At 45.7% G+C, this 14,761-nt stretch overlaps 1 protein-coding gene across 1 annotated transcript in view; it reads right to left on the reverse strand.

The window, feature by feature from the left end:
- Positions 1–14,761, reverse strand: part of anos1b (anosmin 1b) — a 151,805-nt gene that overhangs the window by 114,802 nt on the left and 22,242 nt on the right. The window contains exon 2 of the mRNA XM_071346433.1: positions 1,745–1,792. Coding sequence (XP_071202534.1) covers positions 1,745–1,792 — 48 coding nt within the window. The remainder of the gene's footprint in view (positions 1–1,744; positions 1,793–14,761) is intronic.

The raw sequence follows: 14,761 nt of genomic DNA on the forward strand, positions 1-14,761 counted from the left end.
CAAACACACACACATACTCAAACACACACACACACATTTTTGACCTTGCTCTTTATTACCCTCTAAGGGAACCAATTATGAGTCACCAACCTGCTTATTCTCATAAAGCACATAAAAGTGTCACAGCACCTTTGAGGATATATAGGACTCACCATCGATCGGCTGTATGTGAGAGAGAGACGCTGTCTGAGACTGAAAACAGACCACTTTCTCCTACTCTCGCTCCTCTCAATACTTCAGCGATATCCACTCACCCATACGACGAGAAACTAAGGTTATTGGTTCACTGGGGAAGGACTCAAGGTTATTGGTTCACTGGGGAAGGACTCAAGGTTATTGGTTCACTGGGGAAGGACTGAAGTTTATTGGTTCACTGGGGAAGGACTCAAGGTTATTGGTTCACTGGGGAAGGACTCAAGGTTATTGGTTCACTGGGGAAGGACTGAAGTTTATTGGTTCACTGGGGAAGGACTGAAGTTTATTGGTTCACTGGGGAAGGACTCAAGGTTATTGGTTCACTGGGGAAGGACTCAAGGTTATTGGTTCACTGGGGAAGGACTGAAGTTTATTGGTTCACTGGGGAAGGACTGAAGTTTATTGGTTCACTGGGGAAGGACTCAAGGTTATTGGTTCACTGGGGAAGGACTCAAGGTTATTGGTTCACTGGGGAAGGACTCAAGGTTATTGGTTCACTGGGGAAGGACTGAAGTTTATTGGTTCACTGGGGAAGGACTGAAGTTTATTGGTTCACTGGGGAGTGATCCAATGTGCTGACTTTAATCAGGATAATATGTAGCAGGGAGGAGGGGAGTATGGAGGGGAGAGAGGGAGGGGAGAGAGGGAGGAGAAGAGAGGGAGGGGAGAGAGGGAGGGGAGAGAGGGAGGGAGGGGACGAGGGAGGGGAAGAGAGGGAGGGGAGAGAGGGAGGGGAGAGAGGGAGGGAGGGGACGAGGGAGGGGAGAGAGGGAGTGGACTAGGGAGGGAGGGGACTAGGGAGGGGAGAGAGGGAGGGGAGAGAGGGAGGGGACTAGGGAGGGGAGAGACGGAGGAGAGAGAGGGAGGGGACTAGGGAGGGGAGAGAGGGAGGAGAAGAGAGGAAGGGGAGGGGGAGGGAGGGGGGGGGAGGGGAGAGAGGGAGGGGAGAGAGGGAGGGGACTAGGGAGGGGAGAGAGGGAGGAGAGAGAGGGAGGGCACTAGGGAGGGGAGAGAGGGAGAGAGGGAGAGAGGGAGGAGAAGAGAGGAGGGGAAGAGAGGGAGGGGAGTATGGAGGGGAGAGAGGGAGGGGAGAGAGGGAGGGAGGGAGGAGAAGAGAGGAGGGGAAGAGAGGTCCCTGACCCAAACCTTGACCTGAGGGAGGGAACACTGTCCTCCTGAACACGCTATGATGAGAACTGAATAGCTGCATGAGTGAGTCTCTGTGTGTGTGTGTGTGTGTGTGTGTGTGTGTGTGTGTGTGTGTGTGTGTGTGTGTGTGTGTGTGTGTGTGTGTGTGTGTGTGTGTGTGTGTGTGTGTGTGTGTGTGTGTGTGTGTGTGTGTGTGTGTGTGTGTGTGCCAGTGTGTGTGTGCCAGTGTGTGTGTGCCAGTGTGTGTGTGTGCCAGTGTGTGTGTGTGTGTGTGTACACACAGAGAGAGACTCACTCTCACACTCACACTCACACACACACACACACACACACACACACACACACACACACACACACACACACTGGCATACAGAGAGCTATTCTACAGATGTTTTCTTACCTGTGAACACCTCCGGTGGCTCTCACACCAGCCCAAGACGTCATCACTCTGCAAGACAGAAAAGACAAATAAACAGAGAAATCACTGAAATAAATCACACTCTTTCACAGCTTTACTTCAGCAATTCAATATTACAAATTCAACAACGCATGAAATATGTGTTTCTGGAGACAACCACACCACAAGGGCCTTTCTGTAACGCCTCTTCCTTTGATTCATGGCTGCGGTGCAAAGACCCAGACCAGACCCAGACCAGACCCAGACCAGACCCAGACCCAGACCAGACCCAGACCAGACCCAGACTAGACCCAGACCAGACCCAGACCCAGACCCAGACCAGACCCAGACCAGACCCAGACCCAGACCAGACCCAGACCAGACCCAGACCAAACCCAGACCCAACCCAGACCCAGACCAGACCCAGACCCAGACCAGACCCAGACCCAGACCCAGACCAGACCCAGACCAGACCCAGACCCAGACCAGACCCAGACCAGACCCAGACCCAGACCCAGACCAGACCCAGACCAGACCCAGACCCAGACCCAGACCAGACCCAGACCAGACCCAGACCCAGACCAGACCCAGACCCAGACCCAGACCCAGACCCAGACCCAGACCCAGACCCAGACCAGACCCAGACCCAGACCCAGACCAGACCCAGACCCAGACCAGACCCAGACCCAGACCCAGACCCAGACCTGACCCAGACCCAGACCAGTGTTACGTCTCTGAATGGAAGTGGGTTCAGGCCTCGGTGAGGACAGACCGTAGGCAACATTGCAGCCTACGCCACAGCGTGAAACGACAGTGTTGAACTCTTCCACTTGAGAGGAGAATGAGTGTCATTGTCCGTCTGATACGTAGAAGACGTAGAATAAAACTCCTGAGCGGAGTTCCCACATCCGGTTTTCAGCGGAAAAGTTTGGTTGAACAAACTATATCCTGGATGAGATTGTTGGCAACTCCTCTAGGGATGGTCTGATACAGACGTCATGGCGAGAGAAACACTGACACAATAACAGGGCTGTAAGTCAAGCTTTAGATTACTTCTTAAAGTGCAGCGTTGACTTGGGAGGCTCGGTGATGTAAAGATGGCCTTGGGCCCAGCAGTGACAGGATGATCCACCCCCATTCTTCCTCAAAGATGAAAAACACCAATTAAAGCAGAAAGCCCTGAGCGTGTGATAAGCCTTACTAACGAGTCCAAAACACTCCCTCCCTCTGAGTGAGCAATATTTACCCCAACGCAGGATCATCCTCTCCCACTACTTATAACATTCACTTACCTCAGTCTTTTACACACACACACACACACACACACACACACACACACACACACACACACACACACACACACACACACACACACACACACACACACACACACACACACACACACACACACACACACACACACACACACACACACACACCGCCTTGGTAAAGTCTTAATTAGCACAAAGAGGAACAGAAAGAAGAATAGCCATTGTGTCAGTGGGGTCAGGATCTAGGGGTGCACAGGGGGCACTGATCTCAGCAGGAATGCTAAAGGTTCACACCACCTCACAGGATTTAATAAGCTACTTAACCCAGCAGCCACATGATGAGGCCAACAGAAGCAACCAAGAAGAAGGAACAAACCCATAATTAAGAGGCTGTAACGAGTGAAGGGAAGAGGAGGGAAGGGAAGAGGAGTGAAGGGAAGAAGAGGGAAGGGAAGAGGAGGGAAGGGAAGAGGAGGGAAGGGAAGAGGAGTGAAGGGAAGAGGAGGGAAGGGAAGAGGAGTGAAGGGAAGAGGAGGGAAGGGAAGAGGAGGGAAGGGAAGAGGAGTGAAGGGAAGAGGAGGGAAGGGAAGAGGAGTGAAGGGAAGGGAAGAGGAGGGAAGAGGAGAGAAGGGAAGAGGAGTGAAGGGAAGAGGAGTGAAGGGAAGAGGAGTGAAGGGAAGAGGAGAGAAGGGAAGAGGAGTGAAGGGAAGAGGAGTGAAGGGAAGAGGAGTGAAGCGAAGAGGAGAGAAGGGAAGAGGAGAGAAGGGAAGAGGAGTGAAGGGAAGAGGAGTGAAGGGAAGAGGAGGGAAGGGAAGAGGAGGGAAGGGAAGAGGAGGGAAGGGAAGAGGAGGGAAGGGAAGGGAAGAGGAGTGAAGGGAAGAGGAGGGAAGGGAAGAGGAGTGAAGGGAAGAGGAGTGAAGGGAAGAGGAGTGAAGGGAAGAGGAGAGAAGGGAAGAGGAGGGAAGGGAAGAGGAGTGAAGGGAAGAGGAGTGAAGGGAAGAGGAGTGAAGGGAAGAGGAGTGAAGGGAAGAGGAGGGAAGGGAAGAGGAGTGAAGGGAAGAGGAGGGAAGGGAAGAGGAGTGAAGGGAAGAGGAGGGAAGGGAAGAGGAGGGAAGGGAAGAGGAGGGAAGGGAAGAGGAGTGGAGGAGGAGGAAGAGGAGGAGGAGGAAGAGGAGGTGGAGGAGGAGGGGAGGAGGAGGTGGAGGAGGAGGAAGAGGTGGAGGAGGAGGAAGAGAGGAGGAGGAAGAGGAGGTGGAGGAGGAGGAAGAGGAGGAAGAGGAAGAGGTGGCGGAGTAGGAGGAGGGGAGGAGGAAGAGGAGGGGAGGAGGAGGAAGAGAGGAGGAGGAAGAGGAGGTGGAGGAGGAGGAAGAGGAGGTGGAGGAAGAGGAAGAGGAGGTGGAGGAGGAAGAGGGGGAGGAGAAGGAAGAGGAGGTGGAGGAGGAGGTGGAGGAGGAGCTAGAGGGGGAGGAGTAAGAGGGGCGGAGCTAGAGGAGAAGGAGCAGCAGTGGTAAGAGGAGGAGGAGTAGGAGGAGGAAGAGGAGGCAAAGAAAAAATAATCTCTCTCTCTTCCTCTCTCTATCTTTCTCTCTCCCCACCCCTCATTTTCTCTCTTCCTCTCAGATTTTTCTCTCTCTGTCGACTGAAGGCTCTGTGTGGGACTTTTAGCCTTGAGTGAATGATTTGTGGCCTCTGATGGAGCCTGCTGTTAAGGCCTGAAGGACCCTCTTTAAAGGTCCAATGCAACTGTTTTTAGAATTTTGTACGACTGGGAGTGTTCTAAGTGATGAGGGAAAACTGAAAACTAGCTGTTATTGGCAGAGAGGTTTGGAACTCTCTTTCTTATTGGTCTATTAACTAATTTACCGCCTGGTGATGTCACCATAGAAGGCAAAAACTCCATCCCACCAAAACAGGTTGAAATTTTCAACAGCTTTTACACTAAAAGGGCATTATCATAATTTTCACAATTTCACAGTATTATTCCAACCTCATAGTGTGGGTCTTGAACTCACTCTGAATAGAAGACTTGATTGACAGGGTCAATGAGGGCAGCGAACCCTGCTGAAGGACATTGGTGAACAGGAGGAGGCTGCGGGGTTGCTGCTGTCGTAGTCTATAGCAACTTCACATCAAGGCTGTGTTTGTATGTTTGCACAGCATCTGAGACAGAATGATAGACCTCCTCTCCATGAACTCAAACGGATACACAGCTGGTTCAAAATGTCACTGTAATCCTAAAACAACACTCTCTCTCTGTGTGTGTGTGTGTGTGTGTGTGTGTGTGTGTGTGTGTGTGTGTGTGCGTGCGTGCGTGCGTGCGTGCGTGCGTGCGTGCGTGCGTGTGTGTGCTCTGTTTTGTTTATCTGATTTAACCTCTGTTGCTCTAGCAACATTGCCCCTCTGTCATTCATGGGAATGGCTCTTCCCAAGGGAGTATTGCTGTCCTTCCTCTCTGTCTCTGTTCTGACTGTATAGACCTGGCGGGATCAGAGGGGGTTCAGTGGTGGGAGACTGAGGGATAAGGGGATACTGTATCAGAGGGAGGAAAAATGGGGTAAAAATACCCCCCTGTATATAGCCTCCACATTGACTCTGTACCGGTACCCCCTGTATATAGCCTCCACATTGACTCTGTACCGGTACCCCCTGTATATAGCCTCCACATTGACTCTGTACCGGTACCCCCTGTATATAGCCTCCACATTGACTCTGTACCGGTACCCCCTGTATATAGCCTCCACATTGACTCTGTACCGGTACCCCCTGTATATAGCCTCCACATTGACTCTGTACCGGTACCCCCTGTATATAGCCTCCACATTGACTCTGTACCGGTACCCCCTGTATATAGCCTCCACATTGACTCTGTACCGGTACCCCCCTGTATATAGCCTCCACATTGACTCTGTACCGATACCCCCTGTATATAGCCTCCACATTGACTCTGTACCGGTACCCCCTGTATATAGCCTCCACATTGACTCTGTACCGATACCCCCTGTATATAGCCTCCACATTGACTCTGTACCGGTACCCCCTGTATATAGCCTCCACATTGACTCTGTACCGGTACCCCCTGTATATAGCCTCCACATTGACTCTGTACCGGTACCCCCCTGTATATAGCCTCCACATTGACTCTGTACCGATACCCCCTGTATATAGCCTCCACATTGACTCTGTACCGGTACCCCCCTGTATATAGCCTCCACATTGACTCTGTACCGGTACCCCCCTGTATATAGCCTCCACATTGACTCTGTACCGGTACCCCCCTGTAAATAGCCTCCACATTGACTCTGTACCGGTACCCCCTGTATATAGCCTCCACATTGACTCTATACCGGTACCCCCTGTATATAGCCTCCACATTGACTCTGTACCGGTACCCCCTGTATATAGCCTCCACATTGACTCTGTACCGATACCCCCTGTATATAGCCTCCACATTGACTCTGTACCGGTACCCCCTGTATATAGCCTCCACATTGACTCTGTACCGGTACCCCCTGTATATAGCCTCCACATTGACTCTGTACCGATACCCCCCTGTATATAGCCTCCACATTGACTCTGTACCGATACCCCCCTGTATATAGCCTCCACATTGACTCTGTACCGATACCCCCTGTATATAGCCTCCACATTGACTCTGTACCGGTACCCCCTGTATATAGCCTCCACATTGACTCTGTACCGGTACCACCTGTATATAGCCTCCACATTGACTCTGAACCGATACCCCCTGTATATAGCCTCCACATTGACTCTGTACCGATACCCCCCTGTATATTGTCTCGTTATTGTTATTTTACTGCTGCTCTATAATTACTTGTTACTTTTATTTCTTAATGTTATCCATATTATATATTTTTTTAACTGCATTGTTGGTTAGGGACTCGTAAGTAAGCATTTCACTGTAAGGTCTACCTACACCTGTTGTATTCGGCGCATGTGACTAATAAAATAAAATTCGATTTGATTTGATTTGATAGCAGGATGTTATTTTTTACAATATATTGTATCGTTTTGACAATATTGCATTTTATTGTTTTTGCGCTAGTTGGCTGCGCCAAAACTCCAGTATTGTCCTTCATGGCTTCATGGTATTTTTCCTTCCATCTTCTTTTTGTTTTCAGCACTTTTATTTCCATGACTGATTAAAACTTGTTTTCTCATGTCTCTCTCTCTTGTCTCTCTCTCTGTCTCTCTCTCTTGTCTCTCTCTCTGTCTCTCTCTCTTGTCTCTCTCTCTTGTCTCTCTTCTCTCTCTCTTGTCTCTCTCTTGTCTCTCTTCTCTCTCTCTTGTCTCTCTCTTGTCTCTCTCTTGTCTCTCTCTTCTCTCTCTCTCTCTCTCTTGTCTCTCTCTTGTCTCTCTCTTGTCTCTCTCTTGTCCCTCTCTCTTGTCCCTCTCTCTTGTCTCTTTCTCTTGTCTGTCTCTCTCTTGTCTCTCTCTTGTCTCTCTGCAGCAGACATACGGTGTCTTGAGTCAATTGTCTTGAGTCAATATGTATTCAACCCTTTTGTTATAGAAGCCTAAATAAGTTCAGGAGTAAAAATGTGCTTAACAAGTCATATAGTAAGTTGAATGGACCCACTCTTTGTGCAATAATAGTGGTTAACATGATTTCTGAATCACTACCTCATCTCTGTACTCCACACACACAATTATCTGTAAGGTCCCTCAGTCGAGCAGTGAATTTCAAGCACAGATTCAACCACAAAGACTAGGGAGGTTTTCCAATGATTCGTAAAGAAGGGCACCTATTGGTAAATGGGTAAAAAAAAAGAATATCCTTTTGAGCATGGTGCAGTTATTAGTTACACTTTGGATGGGGCATTAATACACCCAGTCACTACAAAGATACAGGCGTCCTTCCTAACTCAGTTGCCGAAGAGGAAGGAAACCGCACAGTGATTTCAACATGAGGCCAATGGTGACTTTAAAACAATTACAGAGTTTAATGGCTGTGATTGAAGAAAACTATACTCCAAATAAAAATACTCCAAAACATACATCCTGTTTGCAAAAAGGCACTAAAGTAATATTGAAAAAACTGTGGCGAAGAAAGGACATTTTGGTTCTGAATACAAAGGGTTATGTTTGGGGTAAATTCAACACAGCACATCACTGAGTACCACTCTTCATATTTTCAAGCATGGTGGTGGCTGCATCATGTTATGGGTATGCTTGTCATCAGCAAGGACTAGGGAGTTTTTTTAGGCAATTTTTTTTTTTTATAGAGCTAAGCACAGGCAAAATCCTAGAGGAAAACCTGGTTCAGTCTGCTTTCCAACAGACACCGGGAGACAAATTCAGTAGGATAATAACCTAAAACACAAGGACAAATAGACTATGGAGTTGCTTACCAAGACAACATTGAATGTTCCTGAGTTAGTTAAAGCTTTGACTTAAATCGCCTTGAAAATCTTTGGCATGACTTGAAAATGGCTGTCTAGCAATGATCAACAACCAACTTGACAGAGCTTGAAGAATTGTTTAAAGAATAATGAGCAAATACAGTATTGTACAATCCAGGTGTGCAAAGCTCTTAGAGACTTACCCAGAAAGACTCACAGCTGTAATCACCGCCAAAGGTGATTCTAACATGTATTGACTCAGGGGTGTGAAAACTTATGTAAATGAGATATCTCTTTTTTCATTTTTAATAAATTCGCACACATTTATAAAAACATGTCATTATGGGGTATTTTGTTTAGATGGGGGACACAAAAAATATATTGAATCCATTTTGAATTCAGTCTGACCTCACTAAAAACTCTGGAAATCCAGGGAGAGGAGTTAACAGTCTGGCCTCACTAAAGGCTCTGGGGCTCCAGGGAGAGGAGTTAACAGTCTGGCCTCACTAAATGCTCTGGGGCTCCAGGGAGAGGAGTTAACAGTCTGGCCTCACTAAAGGCTCTGGGGCTCCAGGGAGAGGAGTTAACAGTGTCATTCTGTTGTGTCATTGAATGACACAGCAGAGTGTAATGGCTTCTGGCTGGATTGTTAAGACCTGCCAATCACTCTACTCTGCCTGCCTCTCACGGGGTCCTGCTGCCTGACATTGTGCTGGTTGGCCACCTCAAAAACTAAATCTGTGTGTTTGCTTTTATGTTAGCAGGAAGAGTGAATTTAAAGTAGGTAGCTTAGTGAGGACTTTCAAGGCAGGTACTGCTGAAAGCATCATGTACCAACTTGTTTATGTAAACTTAATTTAACTAGGCAAGTCAGTTAGGAACAAATTCTTATTTACAATGACAGCCTAGGAACTGTGGATTAACTGCCTTGTTCAGGGGCAGAACGACAGATTTTTACCTTGTCAGCTCGGAGATTTGATCTAGAAACCACTAACTGACAAGTGTAATGGCCCAATTACATGTCAACTGCCAGGGCACGCACCTCACTTCCAGTACAGTACAGGCCTAGTCAGTCACAGACCACCTGTCAGTCACAGACCGCCTGTCAGTCACAGACCGCCTGTCAGTCACAGACCACCTGTCAGTCACAGATCACCTGTCAGTCACAGACCGCCTGTCAGTCACAGATCACCTGTCAGTCACAGATCACCTGTCAGTCACAGACCGCCTGTCAGTCACAGATCACCTGTCAGTCACAGACCGCCTGTCAGTCACAGATCACCTGTCAGTCACAGATCACCTGTCAGTCACAGATCGCCTGTCAGTCACAGACCGCCTGTCAGTCACAGACCGCCTGTCAGTCACAGACCGCCTGTCAGTCACAGATCGCCTGTCAGTCACAGACCACCTGTCAGTCACAGACCACGCCTGTCAGTCACAGACCACAGACCGCCTCCTGGGTCCCTACAATGTACTGTTAGAGGCAAGGTCATATTGTGTTATTGCTGTAATGTTGGAGATCAACAGGGAACCCACTTTTTTCAGGAAAAATGTTTCATGAACAAATAACTGCTCATTCCACCATGTAACCCCTGGACTTCTGGAGAGGTCATTCCACCATGTAACCCCTGGACTTCTGGAGAGGTCATTCCACCATGTAACCCCTGGACTTCTGGAGAGGTCATTCCTCCATGTAACCCCTGGACTTCTGGAGAGGTCATTCCACCATGTAACCCCTGGACTTCTGGAGAGGTCATTCCTCCATGTAACCCCTGGACTTCTGGAGAGGTCATTCCACCATATAACCCCTGGACTTCTGGAGAGGTCATTCCACCACATAACCCCTGGACTTCTGGAGAGGTCATTCCACCATATAACCCCTGGACTTCTGGAGAGGTCATTCCACCATATAACCCCTGGACTTCTGGAGAGGTCATTCCACCACATAACCCCTGGACTTCTGGAGAGGTCATTCCACCATATAACCCCTGGACTTCTGGAGAGGTCATTCCACCATATAACCCCTGGACTTCTGGAGAGGTCATTCCACCATATAACCCCTGGACTTCTGGAGAGGTCATTCCACCACATAACCCCTGGACTTCTGGAGAGGTCATTCCACCATATAACCCCTGGACTTCTGGAGAGGTCATTCCACCACATAACCCCTGGACCTCTGGAGAGGTCATTCCACCATATAACCCCTGGAACTGTGTATGCGTGTGTGTGTGTTGTTTTACTATACTTTTGCGTGCCTGAAGTCCTCACAAGGATAGTAAAATAAGGAAAATTCTGACAAGTGGGACAATTTTCCCAGTCCCTATGAGGAAAAATGCTATTTTAGGCTTAGGGTTTAGGTTTATGGTTACATTTAGTGTTAGGGTTAGAATTAAGGTTAGGGTTAGAATTAAGGTTGGAGTTAGGGGTTACGGTTAGGTGTAGGGTTAGGAGTTAGGGTTAGGTTTAGGGTTAGGGTTAGGGTTAGAATTAAGGTTGGGGTTAGGGGTTACGTTTAGGTGTAGGGTTAGGGTTAGGAGTTAGGGCTAGGTTTAGGGTTAGGGGTTAAGGTAAGGCTTAGGTTTACATTTAGGGTTATGGTTAAGTTAATGGTTAACGTTAGGGTTAGATTTAATGTTAGGGGTTAGGGAAAATAGGATTTTGAATGGGAATCAATTATTTGGTCCTCACAAGGATGGCAATACAAAACTGTGAGTGTGTGTTTGTGTGCGTCATAATGTGTTACCATCATCATCTCTTCCAATCTTCTGCCACTGGAGATTCCGCTAGCTATAAGGCCTGTGTATATAATATATAGTGGAGATTCCTCTAGCTATAAGGCCTGTGTATATAATATATAGTCCAGATTCCTCTAGCTATAAGGCCTGTGTCTATAATATATAGTGGAGATTCCTCTAGCTATAAGGCCTGTGTCTAATATATAGTGGAGATTCCTCTAGCTATAAGGCCTGTGTCTATAATATATAGTGGAGATTCCTCTAGCTATAAGGCCTGTCTATAATATATAGTGGAGATTCCTCTAGCTATAAGGCCTGTGTCTATAATATATAGTGGAGATTCCTCTAGCTATAAGGCCTGTGTCTAATATATAGTGGAGATTCCTCTAGCTATAAGGCCTGTGTCTAATATATAGTGGAGATTCCTCTAGCTATAAGGCCTGTGTCTATAATATATAGTGGAGATTCCTCTAGCTATAAGGCCTGTGTCTAATATATAGTGGAGATTCCTCTAGCTATAAGGCCTGTGTCTATAATATATAGTGGAGATTCCTCTAGCTATAAGGCCTGTGTCTAATATATATAGTGGAGATTCCTCTAGCTATAAGGCCTGTGTCTATAATATATAGTGGAGATTCCTCTAGCTATAAGGCCTGTGTATATAATATATAGTGGAGATTCCTCTAGCTATAAGGCCTGTGTCTAATATATATAGTGGAGATTCCTCTAGCTATAAGGCCTGTGTCTATAATATATAGTGGAGATTCCTCTAGCTATAAGGCCTGTGTCTATAATATATAGTGGAGATTCCTCTAGCTATAAGGCCTGTGTCTAATATATAGTGGAGATTCCTCTAGCTATAAGGCCTGTGTCTAATATATAGTGGAGATTCCTCTAGCTATAAGGCCTGTGTATATAATATAATATATAGTGGAGATTCCTCTAGCTATAAGGCCTGTGTATATAATATATAGTGGAGATTCCTCTAGCTATAAGGCCTGTTTATATAATATAATATATAGTGGAGATTCCTCTAGCTATAAGGCCTGTGTATATAATATATAGTGGAGATTCCTCTAGCTATAAGGCCTGTGTATATAATATATAGTGGAGATTCCTCTAGCTATAAGGCCTGTGTCTATAATATATAGTGGAGATTCCTCTAGCTATAAGGCCTGTGTATATAATATATAGTGGAGATTCCTCTAGCTATAAGGCCTGTGTATATAATATATAGTGGAGATTCCTCTAGCTATAAGGCCTGTGTATATAATATAATATATAGTGGAGATTCCTCTAGCTATAAGGCCTGTGTATATAATATATAGTGGAGATTCCTCTAGCTATAAGGCCTGTGTCTATAATATATAGTGGAGATTCCTCTAGCTATAAGGCCTGTGTATATAATATATAGTGGAGATTCCGCTAGCTATAAGGCCTGTGTATATAATATATAGTGGAGATTCCTCTAGCTATAAGGCCTGTGTATATAATATATAGTGGAGATTCCTCTAGCTATAAGGCCTGTGTCTATAATATATAGTCCAGATTCCTCTAGCTATAAGGCCTGTGTCTATAATATATAGTGGAGATTCCTCTAGCTATAAGGCCTGTGTCTATAATATATAGTGGAGATTCCTCTAGCTATAAGGCCTGTGTCTATAATATATAGTGGAGATTCCTCTAGCTATAAGGCCTGTGTATATAATATATAGTGGAGATTCCGCTAGCTATAAGGCCTGTGTATATAATATATAGTGGAGATTCCTCTAGCTATAAGGCCTGTGTATATAATATATAGTGGAGATTCCTCTAGCTATAAGGCCTGTGTCTATAATATATAGTCCAGATTCCTCTAGCTATAAGGCCTGTGTCTATAATATATAGTGGAGATTCCTCTAGCTATAAGGCCTGTGTCTATAATATATAGTGGAGATTCCTCTAGCTATAAGGCCTGTGTCTATAATATATAGTGGAGATTCCTCTAGCTATAAGGCCTGTGTATATAATATATAGTGGAGATTCCTCTATCTATAAGGCCTGTGTATATAATATATAGTGGAGATTCCTCTAGCTATAAGGCCTGTGTATATAATATATAGTGGAGATTCCTCTAGCTATAAGGCCTGTGTCTATAATATATAGTGGAGATTCCTCTAGCTATAAGGCCTGTGTATATAATATATAGTGGAGATTCCTCTAGCTATAAGGCCTGTGTATATAATATATAGTGGAGATTCCTCTAGCTATAAGGCCTGTGTATATAATATAATATATAGTGGAGATTCCTCTAGCTATAAGGCCTGTGTATATAATATATAGTGGAGATTCCTCTAGCTATAAGGCCTGTGTCTATAATATATAGTGGAGATTCCTCTAGCTATAAGGCCTGTGTATATAATATATAGTGGAGATTCCGCTAGCTATAAGGCCTGTGTATATAATATATAGTGGAGATTCCTCTAGCTATAAGGCCTGTGTATATAATATATAGTGGAGATTCCTCTAGCTATAAGGCCTGTGTCTATAATATATAGTCCAGATTCCTCTAGCTATAAGGCCTGTGTCTATAATATATAGTGGAGATTCCTCTAGCTATAAGGCCTGTGTCTATAATATATAGTGGAGATTCCTCTAGCTATAAGGCCTGTGTCTATAATATATAGTGGAGATTCCTCTAGCTATAAGGCCTGTGTATATAATATATAGTGGAGATTCCTCTATCTATAAGGCCTGTGTCTATAATATATAGTGGAGATTCCTCTAGCTATAAGGCCTGTGTCTATAATATATAGTGGAGATTCCTCTAGCTATAAGGCCTGTGTATATAATATATAGTGGAGATTCCTCTAGCTATAAGGCCTGTGTCTATAATATATAGTGGAGATTCCTCTAGCTATAAGGCCTGTGTATATAATATATAGTGGAGATTCCTCTAGCTATAAGGCCTGTGTATATAATATATAGTGGAGATTCCTCTAGCTATAAGGCCTGTGTCTATAATATATAGTGGAGATTCCTCTAGCTATAAGGCCTGTGTCTATAATATATAGTGGAGATTCCTCTAGCTATAAGGCCTGTGTATATAATATATAGTGGAGATTCCTCTAGCTATAAGGCCTGTGTCTATAATATATAGTGGAGATTCCTCTAGCTATAAGGCCTGTGTATATAATATATAGTGGAGATTCCTCTAGCTATAAGGCCTGTGTATATAATATATAGTGGAGATTCCTCTAGCTATAAGGCCTGTGTCTATAATATATAGTGGAGATTCCTCTAGCTATAAGGCCTGTGTATATAATATATAGTGGAGATTCCTCTAGCTATAAGGCCTGTGTATATAATATAAAGTGGGTGCACCTGTTATTTTAGATGCACGCTGTCACAAACACATGACTTCCCTGAAAACCCAGAATGTTGAGGTTTTCACCCTTTTTCCTGGGCATTTCCCGATAGCGACATGTTAGAGACTCACTCACAAGCGCGACACGGCACTGGGTTCTGTTGTGCGCTGTTATTTGCGGTCCCCCTCATCCTGTAAACATACTAATCTACAAAGTGGCCAGTTTATTGCCTCCGTGTCTGTTAGCAGTAGCCTGGTAACAGTCTTGGAACTTCCTCCGGGCTGTGACGGGACTAATGCTCATGTCT

The sequence above is a fragment of the Salvelinus alpinus genome, chromosome 16 (assembly GCF_045679555.1).
Source record: "Salvelinus alpinus chromosome 16, SLU_Salpinus.1, whole genome shotgun sequence".
Taxonomy (NCBI): Eukaryota; Metazoa; Chordata; class Actinopteri; order Salmoniformes; family Salmonidae; genus Salvelinus; species Salvelinus alpinus.